At 32.3% G+C, this 16,878-nt stretch overlaps 1 protein-coding gene across 1 annotated transcript; it reads left to right on the top strand.

The window, feature by feature from the left end:
* Window positions 1-14,571: 14,571 nt before the first annotated feature.
* Window positions 14,572-15,288, top strand: LOC118761621 (tetratricopeptide repeat protein 1-like). The gene is made up of 2 exons (XM_036499698.1): window positions 14,572-14,679; window positions 14,908-15,288. The coding sequence occupies exons 1-2, from the start codon at window positions 14,572-14,574 to the stop codon at window positions 15,286-15,288; spliced, it is 489 nt and encodes a 162-aa protein (XP_036355591.1).
* The last annotated feature ends 1,590 nt before the right edge of the window (window positions 15,289-16,878 follow it).

Genomic DNA, 16,878 nt, shown 5'->3' with positions numbered 1-16,878 from the left:
ATGAGAATGTCGATCTTAACAAGCATAAGAAGTATCGACACAAAAAAAGGCAGAGAATTTCACAATAATTGAGGGGAAATTGTATCTGAAGGATGTAAACGGGGTACACAAGCTCGTCATTGTGTCCACGACCAATCGATTGTAGCGTGCGAGAATGGTTGTGTTTCCTGTGGTGCACAGAAATCCGAATATTAAAGGAGAAAAAAGTGATGAAAAACGATCGCGAACAGGATCTGATGTGCAACTTACACAGGTAGCCCGTGAGGACGGCTTGCGTACCGTGGGGAAACCTAAACGTGTCGCTTGCCGTCCGGTCTCTAACAGTTTAGGTACTGCTAACTCGTCTCCAGAGGTGAATGCACACCAGAGGAAGACCGCCCGCGCCGGTGGTAGAATTACCTTCGGCGTGGTAGCACGACTAGAGGTCTTTCCCACCTGTGGAAAGGCATCAGTCGTTAAAATCTTAGGGATTTTGGACTCGATACAGCCGTCTAGGCGGTATCGAGTCCTGAAGAGGGAGCCCACCCAATTCCTGCTCGAGTGGAGAAGTCTGAAGACTTTTCCAGTTTCGAAAGGGAGCTGGAAAAGTCCATCCCGTTTGTATATGTTCGACGGAACAAATGCAGAACTAAGTGATGAGTCAAATTCAAATTATTTTAAGAATGACAATAAAAATACTGAGAAAAAAGTGCATGAAAACCTTGTTAAAGCTGGTAAGAAAATGAAAAACGTCGTAAGTGGAAATATAATAGGAGATACAGTGCTGCTGAAACACGATAGGGATGATAACCTGTTAACCGTAGATACCCATTATATGACGAACTGAATATAAATAAGTAAGCAGTTTCAGAAAAATTTGAAAACTACGGGTACTATTAGTAAAATAAAGATAATGAACATATATATCGGAAAATATGAAACAAACAAAAAAAGAGAATTGAATGAATAAAGATAATTGTGTTTAGAAAGTTCAAAATATGTAGAAGCGACAGATTAATGGAATAAAATGAAAAAATATCACAAAATGATGAAATTTCAGATAATCTAATAATTAAAAGAGACTGCATCAACAAATATTCCTTCTGAATCCAATTACATTAAAAATAAAGTAAAGAAAAATAATAAAAAGAATACAACAAAGTAAAAACATACACGTGATCACATGTGTCGTAATGTATTCGGTTTTCATTAAAAATAAAGATAATTAAACAAATATTAATAAAAAATAAACTTTATTTTATTAAAACACAATTTAAATGTCAGTGGAATCTCTCCAGATCTTTTCGATTTATCTGTTCATCAAAAAGCGCCAAATCTGAAATTTGAACAAATAACTAATATTTATGGAACTGACAAATAATTTAATGATTGGCTGACAAAATAATGTTTTATACAAAAAAATTTCATCATACGCGAGTGACCTACTTTTTCAGAACATAACGATTGTCTCTTGTCATCATTTTAATAATATTTATAAAACTATTTTTCATTGTTAAATTATTTTAATTTTAATGGCAAACCTAATAAATTATGACATGCTTTTGATTTACTTTGTTGTACTGTTACTATTATTTAGTTCTGCTTATTTTTTATTAAATTGGATTCAGAAGGAATATTTGTGATTTAATCTTTTAATGAATAAGTATCGAAATTTCATCATTTTTGTGCTATTTCCCGATTTTAATTTCCTAATCTGAATGAAAATTTTAATGGGTGTTTTTTTAATGATTTCATGTTTTTCTTTATCATATTATAAACGATTTTTTGATACAAATCTTTATATCTTTCAAAAGATTCATTTTGTGCACAATTGGAAATAATCCATCTTTTAATGCTCCTAAAGATAAATTTTCAATTGCTTGCATCTCTACTTGACCCTGAATCCATTGTATTTTATCGAGTTATTTTAATTATTTTTAAATTATTGAACAGTATACTTATACGTTTGATTCCTGTGTGATAATTTTATTCCTACAATTTAAGCCCATTTTTAATTCGTTTCCTTGTAATATTTATGATCGCCGTCGATCGAATGTGTTTCAAAATTAAAGAATGCTATTGCTCAAATGGGGTCCCATTAGGGAATTATGGATTGTTGTAATGTGGCCAATCCGTTAAATTATTTTCAATATTAAGAGTTTTCGACACCACAAGAACCATTATAAGCACGCTGTTAAATATATATGCTGTGGGTCATCCATGGTCGAATTATTTTACTAAATATTGATTCGCATATTATTGCCCGGGAACACAGAAAGAGGAATAGTAGTTGTCTAATTAAGTGATCTTGGTGTCAGTGCGTCTCCTTTTATCATTTCCTTGTCTCGAATTCTTAATCAACGTCCAAAAGGGGGATGGTTTTTAAAAATTTTTAACACGCTTTTCATAAGCAAGATACTCCTCTTCAAGGGGACCTCCGGTATATCTTGCCATTGTTAAGAAGATGTGCTGTCTTTCTGTAAGATGGTCCATTAATTTTTTAATGTATAGCACTTTCTCAGTTCCGAAGTAGTCGTCATTTTATCACGTTTCAGTAAAATCCGTAAGCACTGGTTCTGTACAATTTCCAGTTTGTTTTGTGCTTTACATATATTCATATATTCACTGTATGTTATATTTGATTGATTCGGGGTACTATCAGTTATTAATGGTGTTTTTCTCGTAACAGTATCCATTGCTTAGTTATTATTCTAGCAATGTTTTGTATTGTGCTAGGACAACATTCATTGTCAAATATCTGATTTGTCATCAGCTTTATAATTAAACGAAGACATTGTTGTTAGTTGCTCCACTTTTGAAATATTTTGTTTTCCAATATTTTCCTCTTGATGAAAAATTCCGGACACTTGATGAATCGTTATTTTTATTATTAACTTTTCAAAATGTTGTGAATAAAGCAGAAAAACAATTTTTATGACAAAAAATTCCGAAAAAATGTCAAAACATATTAGTACGGTATATGTTTTCCTTTTTTGTTTGAATAACTCTAAACTACGATTTTTCATCGAATTTATCAATTTTAATGTACTCCATTGGATTTTGATTTTAAATTTTGAGTATTTTATCCTTTTGTTCTTCGTTATTTGTTCTCAATTTTCAATTTTTTCCTTCAATAATTCATATTTTATTTTAGCCCAAATGTTTCAATTGGATTCATGTCCGGAGATTGTGTCGGCCAATCGAATAAATTAGTTTTATTTGCGGATGAACATTCCATTATTGCATTTGAAGTATGACATGGGGAATTGTCTTATTTTATTTAACCGCCGAGATTACGATAGAGATTAAACAAAACTCACGTGATCCCGATGTACTCGATCAGGGACCTCATCTTCGCGATAACAAAGTCACGTCTTGCTGAAATATGTCGCTGTTTAGCCTCATTTTAAACACCAATAATATCAGAAATTCTTCTATAACAAAAATTTGCTGACAGTTGGATATAATTTGTCCCTGGCAGTTGATAAGGAATCAGCGCGCGAAATGACTGGAATTCTGCGAATTCTTTTGTTCCGGGAAACCGGAAAGAGGAAATCTTTAACAGATGGAATGATTGGCGAGGAATGGTTGGGCAGAGAAGCGTTGGCCGCATAGGGTGTTCGTTCGCACCCCATTGAAGGCTTGAGAGAGTGACTTGAGCATGAGAGGCATGATGATGGATACAGCAAGTTTGGAATCTTTATGGCGGCCTCTTTCGAGATTTTAAGGCAGTTTAAATGGAAGTACTGATGGCATAGCGCATCTGAAACCGTTCTTCCTTTTGTTGGAGAAGAGGCAACTTTTGCAAGGGACGGTCTCATGCAGGCGTTGACATGAATACAAGATAGACAGTGAGACATGGAGTGAGAAAAGGGTACAATAGATTGATACAATGGAATACAATCAAATGAAAAAAGAATAGATTGATACAATTAAATACAGTTTAATGAAAAAATGAATGGATGAAAGAATGAAATACAATGATAGAACAATGATATAATAATGCACCACTAAAAACGTGCAATTCCCGACCACTGCACACCTTCTCATCATTTCTTAATGTTGTTTCATAGATATGTAATTTTTCAATAAAAGGCATGATAATTCTTTGTACATTTATTAAACTAATTTTGTTTCTTTGCAAGCTAATATTTACTTCATTCACTTTATGAAAAATGTCAGCTAGATAAACTATCAGTTTTAATAAAATCAATTTACTAAAATAATAAAGTAATAACCATTAAAAAAAGACGAAGTAAGAGTATTTTTATTCTTACCTATTCTTTTGCGCATCTGTTGAATAAAGATGTGACTAGTATTGTTTTTTTGAAAAAAGGATCCATTAGTATTTTTAAAATAATTTAATAATGACTCTTTTAACTATAATATCTAAAGTTTTCGAATTTTTTAAGCCGCTAAAACCATGTTTTGTGCTTTTAATTATTATTAAAAGCACGTTCACAGAACCATTATTATTAAAAAGTCAATTTAATTGACCGTAAAATTTTAAGAATTGACTGAAAAATTAACCTAAGAAATATATTACTTGATTTTATATATAGACTACTCTTATGAAAATCTAAGGTAATTTTATACATCTTTTATCAAGTTACTAACAATCAAGTAATATTTTACTTTATTCGATTTTAAATTCCATTCTTTGTTAAGATTTGTTTAGAATCCACTGCGCACGATGTAGCCTAATATTCATCCAAGAAAGAAAATACTTCGAAGGTAAAATACGATGATCATTGAAATTCATTATTTTGTGATATCATTAGAATTAGACTTGTGTTTATATAATTTTTATTCCACATTCAGTGGGTCAAATTATTCTTGGGAGACTTTTTTATTTTTAATGAAAATTTTTTCTATAACATAACTGTTTTTAAATAAGTTTTTCAAAAAGTATAAAGTGAATCAGTACTAACCGTTTTACGGTGGGACAATTATTTTTATGTGAGAAGACTCGGAAAATTATTGTATGGCAATTAAGAAAGAAATATGAACGTAAATATGAAAAATCCCCTGCAGTGGTTTGGGATTCAGTGGCTGAAGAAATAAAGAAGTATGTATGTGCTTGGGAAAAAAACCGTCCGGATTCAAAGGAGTATTCGATAACGAAATTGAACTTTTATCTGATAACTAGGGCAACCAAAAGTCATATAATGCTTATCACAAAATAAGGTCATTTTGTGTTTGTTTATATTAATTAAATTTTAATTATATTTTTTAACTATTTAAACACTTATTAATAGGTCATATAAGTCATATTCAATAATAAAGTTATATTATAAAAATAAGTCATATTCAAATTTTTGTATATTTTAATGAATTAGATTAATATTTTTAAATAAAATATTGAATAATAATATTTGAATTATTTTTTATAACGTGAGATATAATCGGTTTTTTGTTGAGTGAGATAAAGGTTTTTATATAAAAGAGGTATATTAATAGATGCCTAAATCAAAAAAATCTAATGAATTCAAACTCTCTAAAATATTAAATAAATATCCGCACGAATTTACGAGAAGTACTAATGGGGGACTTACTTGCAAGTTCTGTTGTGTTTCGGTAAACTTGTCAAAAAGTTTTAACGTGGAACAACACAGACAGACGGAAATGCATAAAAAAGAAGTAAAACACACGACTTGCATCAATCGAAATTGATTGCAATTCCAAATGATTTTTGTTAAAATTGGTTTCGATGATGACGGGTGTGAATATCCCTCTTTATAAGATTCGTCACAATCTTTTTCTAAGTTTTTCGACGATTTGGGATTTTCTGTTCCATCAGAAAACCTATTGTCGCAAATTGGTATATGATAATTATCTTCTAAATTTTGAACGAATAAAAAATCTTATTTTAAATTTGAAAAATATTTTGATTGTTGATGAAACCCAATTTTCAAATAATAAATTTGTGAATGTTTTTGGGGGGACTATTTGTAATCCATCGAAAATTTATCTATTAAATTGCATTTCTGTTGAAATATGTAATACTCAGTTATTTGCCAGATAATCGATGAAACTTTAAAGGATTTTAACGTCAAACGATTTAATTTTGTTTTATTGGTTATCGACGCTGCATCATACATGATAGCTGCTGCAGAAACATTGTCAATTATGTATAACAATGTATACACATTACTTGTTTTGCTCATCTTTACATAATTGTGCCTTAAAAATGAGTACACACTATGGGGATATTAATAATCTGATTGCCACGATGTAAACTGCATTGCTCAAAAAAAATCTCGAAGAGATCTTTTTGACAATATAGAATTACCACCTGAAGTAATAATTACAAGATGGGGAACCAACTTAGTGCAGCCTTTTACTACTCGAAAAACATGCATACAGTTCGCACTATAGTTTCTGGTCCTGAATTAACAAAAAAGGGAAAATCTTAGATAAAGTAAAAACTGCTATCAGTGATAACCAGAAGAGAAAATAAGACTTAATATGGAATCTACGACAGATCATGATAATTATAACGTGCTAAAAAAAGAAAGGAGTCGTGTTGTCAGGAGATCAAAAAAGAAGAAGGAAATTTATGTCAGAAAAATACATGAAAGTGACAGTGAAAATGAGAGGACGGGATACGGAACGAAATGTTTCGGGCTGTGAGAGGAGTGCAACCTAAGAATATTTGTATTCACGACAGTTAAGAAGAAATTTATTGGATAATAAAGAAAAAACTGGGTTTATTGCTGAATACATTTCGTCAAAAAATGATCAGGAACTTGCATCTGTTTTGGAGAAAATTCCGGACGAATTTGAGAGATGGTGTTCGCAGGTTAATCAAGAAAAGACTGAACACATAAGAGAATTGAAATATATTGATGAAAGTTGGAGGAAAAAAAGAAATTGGGATCATTACTTGGTGATAGTGAAGACATGAGAGTTTTAGCCTCTGCAATGTACAAGAAAATGCAAAAGATATGGAATCATCGAAAACTTCAAAAAACAAACATCAAGCTAAAGCTGTACAAAGCATATATAAAACCAGTTCTCATGTACAACTCGGGTACCTCGGGTGTCATAGAGGCAGAGTTACATAAAATAGACACGTTTCACAGAAAATAACTACGCAATCTACTGGGCCTAGAATGGCCAAAAAAGATTCCTAACGGAAAATTATACGCTATGACACGATTGTTCATTAAATAAACATTCTGTCGCTCATTTAATAAGCAAAGAATCTCCTTTTAGAGATATGTACTCTATAAGTTAGTAAAAGATTATTACAATAATTCAGAAATGTCACGCCGATTATTTTAAATTTATTTTGACTCTTAAAATTATGATATGATTACATTATTTAAATTTGTATTTAAAAATTGACCTAATCGACCTAACAAACTTTTTATAAAAACTCTTTTTGGATATTTATTTAAGTAATAACTATTTTTAGACTAAAGTCTAACTCTGAATTGAAATTGACTTTATTGACTTATGTTGCTCTAATTTATAACTAAATTCGTTTCATCAAATCCTGCGGCTTTTAAGAATATTGAAATTAAATATTCTATAATTTTAAGATTAATAACTAAGAAAATTTAAGTTTAATTTGTTATAAAAAATTTTTAATGTTAAATTCGAGCATAGGTAGCGCTCGCGACATAATCTTATTCAGTCTTTTTTCTTCACGGCAGTACAACAATTTAGTTTTCACATTGTAGAAACACCTTTTTAAAAAAATTTCTGTTTTTTAACTTAGAAAAAGAAAGTGAAAATTCCGAAAAAAAGCCATCCGAGACAGATAGGATAAAAATGACTCGTCAAAAAGTCTTTCCTAATTTATATATTCGAGCCTCGATTCAATTTTTAACAAAAACAGCAAGGGGTTATTATTAAGAAATCGAAGGTGACAAAGATAGCCATTGTGGATAAACTATAAAATTTTTTGTTTTCGCAGAGAAATAAGGCCTATTAGCTTGTTTTGTAGTTTTTAAGAGTATGGAATTAGCTTACAATAATAAAGCTTTTGATGATATTAAAATAATGTTTATAAATTGCGAAGACTTTCAACGCTGTGAGGACTACACAATTTGCAAAGTTTAACTTTGTCTTTTTCAGTCAGGTCATTGAAGCAACCCTCAATTCTCTGTACTTTGTTAGAAACTTTTCTGCGTAATTTGTTCCCGACACATAAAATAAGTTCAAAACAGATTGAAAGAAAGTTTTGTTTAAGATTTATTAAATTTATTAAATCAATAGTTTGTTGAATCAAAAAATAGACTTGAACTTCAAATTTCATAAAATTTTGAATCACAATTTGAAAAATCAACATCATCTTGATAACTGTAGAAATTATTTTCTGGCCACAAAGAGTAATCTGGGATCAAACTTTTTTGGGATGAATATAAATTATCTAAATCATTGGATTTGTTGAACAACAAATTGGCCATAACTGGTTCGTCAAAAAATGCAAGTGTGCTTTCACCAAAAATGTCTAAATTGTTTTTTACCGAAGTATAAATAAATAAAAAATATTCACGACAAAGCGATATTTTAAAATTTAGCATATTCAATCGATTTTCTACGATTTTTTGAAGTCTTCGTTTATTTTCTCGACATTTTTTAGCAGACTAAGGAAAATCAATTAATATATATACTTCATTATTTTTAAATCTTTTAAAGTAATAAACTTCATCTTTTTCAGATTCTTTTACTGAAATACGAGGGCGTCTTCGAGGTTTTGTGTCTGATAGAAACAGAAACTGGTCTATGATTAAAAACAGGCAATAAACTTGAATCGCACATTTATTCTATTTCTGCAAAAGTTACTTATATAGTATTTTATTATATAATGTTCATAGAAAACACTCATCCGTATCCGTTACTTATGAAAATTTTTATATAATAATATCAATAATATTGATTTCAAGTATTCAAAAATCACTTAAAATTTTATCAAATGCTATTTTTTGTTATTAAAAATCACAGATTGAGAAATTTGTTAAGATTTTTTCGCATAAAGAGTTATTTTTATAATTAATTAAAAAAATGCTTTTGAAAGAATGTTAAGAAAATTATTATTTGAAACTTCCAAATAGTATAAAAACAGTAAAAAAAGTATAAAACCTAGATGTGTTTTTAAAAATAACTTTCTTTATAAAACATGAATCATGGAGACGTCAGAAGGAGAATCGAGGATACCCAACTAAGGCCGTAAAGATAAACTGAACGTTCGATTTATGATAACAAACGCTCCGGAACGGTTCCTTTGGAGGATCTGATCAAGCAGAACTCCATATTGGCGGCTAATGTCGCGGCAAAATCGATCGGCCGTCTAGTACGATCTGTTGTGGGCTCGTGGAAAGTTTACCGAGCGGGGATGAGCTCCCTGGTGGCGTTTATCGGGATCGCATGACTATTTGTCCGGTTACTGAATGAATGAATGAATGAATTTTTATTAACGGAAAAGCCGAAAAAAGAGGGAGAAAGTTAATGAGACAACGTATGCCTCTTCTTCGTTGTTTCCCTCTTTTTTTTTTTTTTTTTTAATATTTAATTCGAGAGGAAAAGGCTCTCTCAAGAACACTTCCAACCGTTTCCGTCGCGTCTTCCATCACTTGAGGGATGGGTTGGTCCAACTGGAGTCCATTTGCCAATTTGATGGCATATCGCCTCGTCTTTTCGAGCTTAGCGATAATGCCATCCTTTCAGCAGTAGGATACCATCCCTCGAACCCGTAGGTAAGCAATGGTTCGACGCACGTTTTATAAACATATAAAAACGTTTCCGGGGAAAGGTGGAAGTGAATTATGCTCCTGAGAATTTGAGCGCATTTCCTTCTCCTCGAGTCGATGTATCTGAAGTAAGAACCCTTGGATCCAACTTCAACCCCAAGGTATTTCAGGTTCTCCGTTACTGTAAACCCATAGAGGTTTCTCGGCGGTTTTCGTTTTGCTCCCTGTTTTGCAATCCAAGTGGCGGTGCACTTTTCTTTTGCAAGCGTCAGTCCTTTTGATATGCACCATTCTTCCACTCTTGTCACGTATCCTTTTAACTTCCTCCACGAGATGTCTTTTCTCCACGAAGCATCCGTTATTAATATGTCATCCGCGTAGATCATGAGACGACTGGTAGGATCTTTCGGTTTTGGAATATCAGCAACGTAAATATTAAAAAGCAGGGGGCTCAAGACCGAGCCTTGAGGTACCCCTCTTTTGAGATCGACAGATTCCGACAAACGGTTTCCGCATCGTATGTATGACCTTCTCATTGATAAATAGCTCTTCAGCCAATTGACCGTTTTAGACCCGGGTTTGCTCTTGGCGACACTTTCCAAGAGGCCCAGGTGCCATACGCTGTCAAAAGCTTTTGAGACATCGAGGCAGATAGCAATAGTCGCTGTATTATTAGCAAGACTAAGCGAGATGACTTTCTCGAGTTCTCCGAAACAATCACCACAGGATCTTTTTCGTCGGAATCCCCACTGCTCTACTGCAAGTGCACCTGATTCCTCTACGAAGTTCGAAAGTCTTGTGAAGACAATCCGTTCCATAATTTTAGAGACGGAGCATATTAGGCTTATCGGCCTATAGTTCTCTGCATGGTCCTTTATTTTTCCAGGCTTTGGAATCATACGTACGATTGACTTTACTATTGCGGTCTTTGTGTTTAAACAAATAAATATAGCCAAATTAAAATTTTATGTTATTTTACCGATTTATGTTATTTTACCGTTTCTTTAAGTTTTAATGAAAATTGAAAGAAAATGATTATTGATACCCAAACAAAACACATCTCTTCAAAATTTTATAAAAACAAATAAAAGAATAATTTTTTGAATTTAAGATTGTTCTAACTCAAATTGCAAATATGTCCTAATGATAAGAGAGGAAACAAATTGTTGCAAAATTTTAATTATGTTGATAAAAGTTTTGAAATTACAAATCTAGCCGAGGTGAAAAAACCAAAATGAGGTCATCCGATGAGTCATCAATTACGAGTGAAGATACAGAAACTCATCATTATTGATTTTAACAACCACTCGTATTATTTGTTTAGAAATTTCGAATCCCATTTGTTTTACTACGCTTTCGGGATTAACAATTTCATTGTCATAATAAATCTTATTGATTCCACAGTTTATATTCTTTAAATCGTGATTACTCAGTAGTGGAGTTATGCAGGATTCAATTCTTGTTCGAACCTCTCCACCTTTCAGTAATTTATACGTATAAAGCCTCCAATTTTCATTAATAACACCAATCATCGTAACAAGGAGCGACATTCATTTGTCAGTACATATTTCAATCCGAATTCAACTACTCAAACAAAATACAGTCAAAATAATTTCATTAACAACATTCCAAATACAACATCAGAGAAAACAAATAATATAAATCCAGTTCGAAATAAGTCAAAGAAAAACGATTTTATTGACACCTGTCATGCAGTTGGCGCACTTTCAAACCCTTGTGATGAGACGAAGATCCGTGCTTTGCAGTTTCTTCTGAATTCTACAAATCAAAAACAACGTTTCTTTTCTAGAATACGGTATTTATTTTTTCAAGTTTGTTCAGATTGTTTGGGGGGATTCAAAAACTATGCCATCTTTTACGTCATGAAAATATAGCCATCCTGTCTCCCTTGCTTAAAATCCTAGATAACATGACTATCAGAAGAGACGAAGAAGGTGAAAAAACCTGCGTAAAAAAAACTTGTAAGTGAATTAGAAAATTTTAATGGAATCAATTACTATTCTGAGCAAATTGATTTACTCTGAAAATGACAATTTTGAAATTGAGTTACAAGCCGCAATCATTTTAAAAAACATATCTCAGCATCAGGCAAGATCGATCATATCTAACAAATAGTGGACTCACATATCAATATTCGAGGCTATAATCGCTCTCTTGGAAAAGGTTGTACAAAATTTTGCTAACAATTTCTCCGACCCTAAAAAGAGAAAATTATGTTTAACTATTAACAAACCTCCTTTAAATCAAGTTCACTACTTACTGGAATGCCTTTTGTATCTAAACCGACTCTAACGTTATCTAGAAATTGTTGGAAGATGAATTGTGTCAATTCGCTCTATCTGAAAGAATTTCTATTTTAATAAACATGTTGGAGGTGATAAAACTTGCAGTTATATTTCGCAACATTAATCAAAGCACAGTGATCCTTATTTATGAAATTTTGAGACTTATGTCTATTTTTATGAAAGTAAAATATCTTCCAGACAAACAGAAAGGCTTATTTTGTTTAATTTAGTAATTTATAATTATAGTCTTTAAACAAATGGCTAAGAAGAAAAGAAGAAACTACCCAGATAATTCGTTGTAGCAAAGTAATAATGTGACCAGATTTGCAATGTATTGGCTGAATAATGTGCAAGAAACCTTTATTTATGTTCTTATTAAAAGCTCTGAGCCACTATATGTAGAATATATAATCGGAATATTTACTAATCTCATTGTGGGAGATCCAAAAGTAAGCATTCATTAGCATTTCTTAGTTTTCCTCTCAATTCAAAGAGAAGATGAAAGAAAATGATGGATTATTTGCTATTCTTAATTTATTGAGTCTAGATTCTCCAGAAATGATGCTGGATATACTCTCTCTCCTAAGTATTTTGTCTCAGGATCCAGTTATCGGAAGTATTCTTGGTCACCATTAATTTCAAAACGATATGCAGGTTTTCATGGACTCAGGCACGTTACAAGTTTAATGGATAAAATAACAAAATTTGAAAAGTTTGGCAAAAATGAAAAAATTGTTCACCTTTCATTAAATCTTTTCTACTTTATTCTGAAACGGTCGAAAAATTATGAGCCTGAATTGTGTTTTTAAAGTTTCAATATTTATAGATTTTTTATTAAGTTTCGGGGAATACAAGTTTTGATTGAATTCAAAACAAAATATAAACAATATTCAAAGAAGGTGGAAAAGGTAAACATTTTTTGAAAGTTTAGTAGATTCTGAAGTTATTTTTGAGAGATAAAAATATTCAAAACAACTTAAATGGCTTTAAAATCAATCATTTTATAAATGAAAAGTATTTTTATGACGTATTTTATATTGATAGTATATCCAAAGTTGAATCTATTAGTTTGAGGAAATCAATGAAAAATACAGACTTCAAAAAACATTGGCGGTATTCTTCATTCCACAAATATCATTTTAAATGCTTCAATTTTATTTGATAAAATATTTTGTGTTATTTTGCAAGTCAAAAAATAATTTTAAAAGATCTTTCCGTTTGTCGTCGTATAAACACATTTTTTAATTTTTAAAATACTTTTCCTACAATTTCTTATTACAAATTTACAAAATTATTTAAAAAATTCACAATTTACTTATAAGACACGTAGAAAGTCATTTAAAAAATAAAATTCATATGAAAGTACTCTTTTCGAACTCTCAAAGTATCGACTCTGATTGCAAAGAAAAAGACGATCAACCCGAACCAAGTCTGCATAGGCCAGAATAGATGATTAATAAATTAGAGTTTAAGAACGTCTTTAAATTCATTTTTTATTTTCAGATTGATAATTTGAGTGATATATTACTAATTATATAAAATGTTTATCCGAACGGACATTTTAAATAAAATTATAGGAATACTTTAAAATGAGTATTTCAACCAACAAGAAAATCTTAAAAACAAATAAAATTAATATTTGTATTTACAGAAACAACAAACTTTCTAAACAAGCGACATTCCAAAGGTGTGCATTAAGGTGGATCTGGGTTAAACTCTCAGTCGGAACAATTTAAAATAAGGTCATCGGGGGAATAAATATTTTAAAGGTGATTTGACTTTTTGAGGGACGATAAAACATTTATACAATTTTCATTGTCTCAACTGCCGAATTTTTTGAGCGAACGTCGTGGGAAAGTGTGCGTCGGGAACGAGAGTTCAAAATCACCCCAGGGTTCTCCTTTATCCCCGACCCTCTTCAACTTGTTTCTGAATGATCTCCCGGTTCCTATGGAAAATAATGACATACTACTCTCCTATGCCGATGACATAGTTGTCGCATCTAGGGATGTAAATGTCGAATACGCGAAGGAAAGACTACAAAGAATACTGGACGACTTATATGGATGGCTATATGAAAACAGACTACATGCATGTTCCGAAAAGTCAGCAGTCACTCTATTCACCTCGTAGAGGCAAATGGGGGGATCGTGGAAATGGACCACAAACCATTCACCGTACATACAGAAAGTGTGTGGGGTCACGGTCGGAACATTGTGAAAAGATGCCTCGACTGTTGAGAAGTGTCGGAATCACCTGAACGTGTTAGTTAATGGTTAAGACGGTGATTTTGTTTGGCCTAAATAATAATAATTGTCTCAACTGCCCCATTTCCAATGCCAGCTCAACAAAATAATCAAAAACAGAAATTCCTCTCAAAGCCTAACTAACATGTAAGCAATACCAAAGTCGACTATTTCATAACATTAACTTTTTGGGACTTAAGTTATATCCATGTCGAAGCTGAAAGAATTATCTCTTACCCTCCACATGAATCTAATTATAAAATTAGGTTCACAATAAATTTGAAATATAAATTATATAATTTAATAATTTAGTTTTTGTTGTGCACTTGATTTTGACTGATGGATTCTGAAAATGAAATTTCTGAATTTTTTGATGCTGACGAGACTTCTAATTTAGAGGAAATAAATGAAGAAATTAATGTAGAATTATCACCAGAGGAATTAGATGTAAAATTATGAACAACATTCTAGAAACTAAAAAATGATATTCTCAAAGAAAAAAGCATCGGAAATGAATTTTTCCAAAACCAAAAATACATTCAAGCCATAAATAAATATTCAGAAACTTTGAAGTTGTGTCCTTCGGAATATTTTCCTGACATTAAAGCCAATTTATACCACAACACAGCAATCTCGTTAAAATATCTTGTTATTAAACAAAAAATAAATATTTAGTCCCAAGACTCAGAAGCCATCGAAAAATGTACCAATGCCTTGGAATTTGATCCAAATTATATCAAAGCTTATCTTCTGAGGGCAAAACTTTATGAAAAAACCGAAAAATTGGAAGATGCTTTAAAAGACTACAAAAAAGTGTTGGAACTCGACCCAAAAAACCAAGTCGCTCTCAAAGGAAATTTTGAATTGCCCCCTCTGATTGAAACCAGGAACGAGAAATTAAAAACAGAGGCAATGGGTTGGGTTGGTGTATTAATTTTGTTAGCTAAATTAAAAGAATTAGGGAATATGGTTTTAAAACCATTTGGACTGTCGACAGATAACTTTAAATTTGATAAAGATAAAGGAGGCGGGTATTCTGTCAATTTCCAAAAGTGACTATTTTGAATTTTAATTACTGTCTTTATTGAAAAAAACAATCTTTATTAAATTCGTTTCTTAAGAAGCTCAAAATCTTAGCTTGGGGGCTTAAAAAAGAGCTTAAGATACTAAACAACGTATTTTGGCGGTATTTAGAAGGCAAATATGAAAAAAATAACAATTAAATAAGCGTATAGATTTCTATAGTGACTTGAGAGCTTTAAAGTGCCATTTACTGGATTATTTATTTAATTAGAGTACAAACTAAATATTGTGGTGTAATTTCTTCCCATTTGTAATTTTGTCACATTCATTGTTGTTTTTCATTGTACTGCCTTATTTTCTGTGTATCTCATTGTATTGTCTTATTTTCTGTGTATCCTATTGTATTTTATTCTAATCTATTCATGGAAAAAGTAGATAATCCCACATGCCTTTCTAGCAAGAAATCGAACAGACAGAAACGTAGAATTAATTGCTCGACCTGTGGGAATTTTTTCCATCTTTCTTGTATTGGTCTTAAGAGGAAGCAGCCATTTCCCCTCCAGACGTGGAATTTCTTTTCGTGCGTAGTTCCTGGATGGTTTCCACCTCCCTTTGTCCTTCCCGTCTCTGATGCAGGGGATTTCCTGCGATATCTGTCCCCTTTGCGACGGTGTAGGTACATCCCCGTTAGGATTCCGAAGGCAGCCAGGTTACTTGCTTCAGAGAGTCTTGCCACCTTGATTGGAAATGCCACGAAGAAACACTCCGACGCCCTTTCGTGGGCAAAACTATTCCTCTTTCCCGTCTACGCTTTGAGCGTCCCGATACAGCAACGAACGGATGGGCAATCCCTTGCTAAAGCTTTGAAAGCGCAGATCCCTGAATGAATGTCCAATTTCGAGTCCGTTCTCTACCCCCCCTACCGAAGAGACGCCGGCCTTCAGGGAAAAACAGTACTACCTTGCTTGAAAAGATCGTCGAAGGAAGGTTCTGGGGCACTTGTACCGTACTTCGTACCAACACAGCTCAAAGTTGGTATCCGAAGAGGCGCCGAGGCCGGGGTCCACGCTCTACGTGAGTTTGTTAACTCTTCCACTGATTCCCAACGAATTCTGGTCAAGATCGACTTAAAGAATGCATTCAATTCTGTTAGAAGAGACTGTATCCTTGAAGCTTGCGTCAAAGAAATTGCGTACATCCTACCGATTGTCAACTTGGCATACTCCACTGGGCCCTTTTATTGAGGAACTGTCTATCTATTCCAAAGTTAACATACGTTTTGAGGACGGCCCAGTGCTATGAGGAAACAGATCTTCTCGAAGACTATTCCGAGCACATGAAAGCTTGCACTGAGGACATCCTCAACGTCAGCTTCGATACGCAGTCTTGGAGACAGGCGACTCTTCCAATGGCGTCACTTTTCCGAAAGAAGGAGAAGTCAAAAACCTATCTTTTTTTAATTTTATATTTTATTAAAATGGAAAAATATTAATTCTCTTTAATTTTATTAATATTTGAAATTATTAAATAAATATTTAAAAGCATTAAATATTCTGCTACCAATTATTGCTTTGTTATATTCTGACTGTTGTATTTTAATAAATATTAATTTTTAGGTGCCAC

This window comes from Octopus sinensis, unplaced genomic scaffold, assembly GCF_006345805.1.
Source record: "Octopus sinensis unplaced genomic scaffold, ASM634580v1 Contig15786, whole genome shotgun sequence".
Classification (NCBI taxonomy): Eukaryota; Metazoa; Mollusca; class Cephalopoda; order Octopoda; family Octopodidae; genus Octopus; species Octopus sinensis.
Note: the sequence above shows the minus strand (reverse complement) of the source record. Positions and strands in the feature narration are given on the sequence as shown.

What these genes read in the sequence shown, in the direction of transcription:
- LOC118761621 (XM_036499698.1), top strand. Translation starts at nt 14,572, where the DNA reads ATGGATTCTGAAAATGAAATTTCTGAATTTTTTGATGCTGACGAGACT. An exon ending in TATCACCAGAGGAATTAGAT is followed by an intron (nt 14,680 to 14,907) that starts GTAAAATTATGA and finishes ATAAATATTTAG; the next exon opens with TCCCAAGACTCAGAAGCCAT.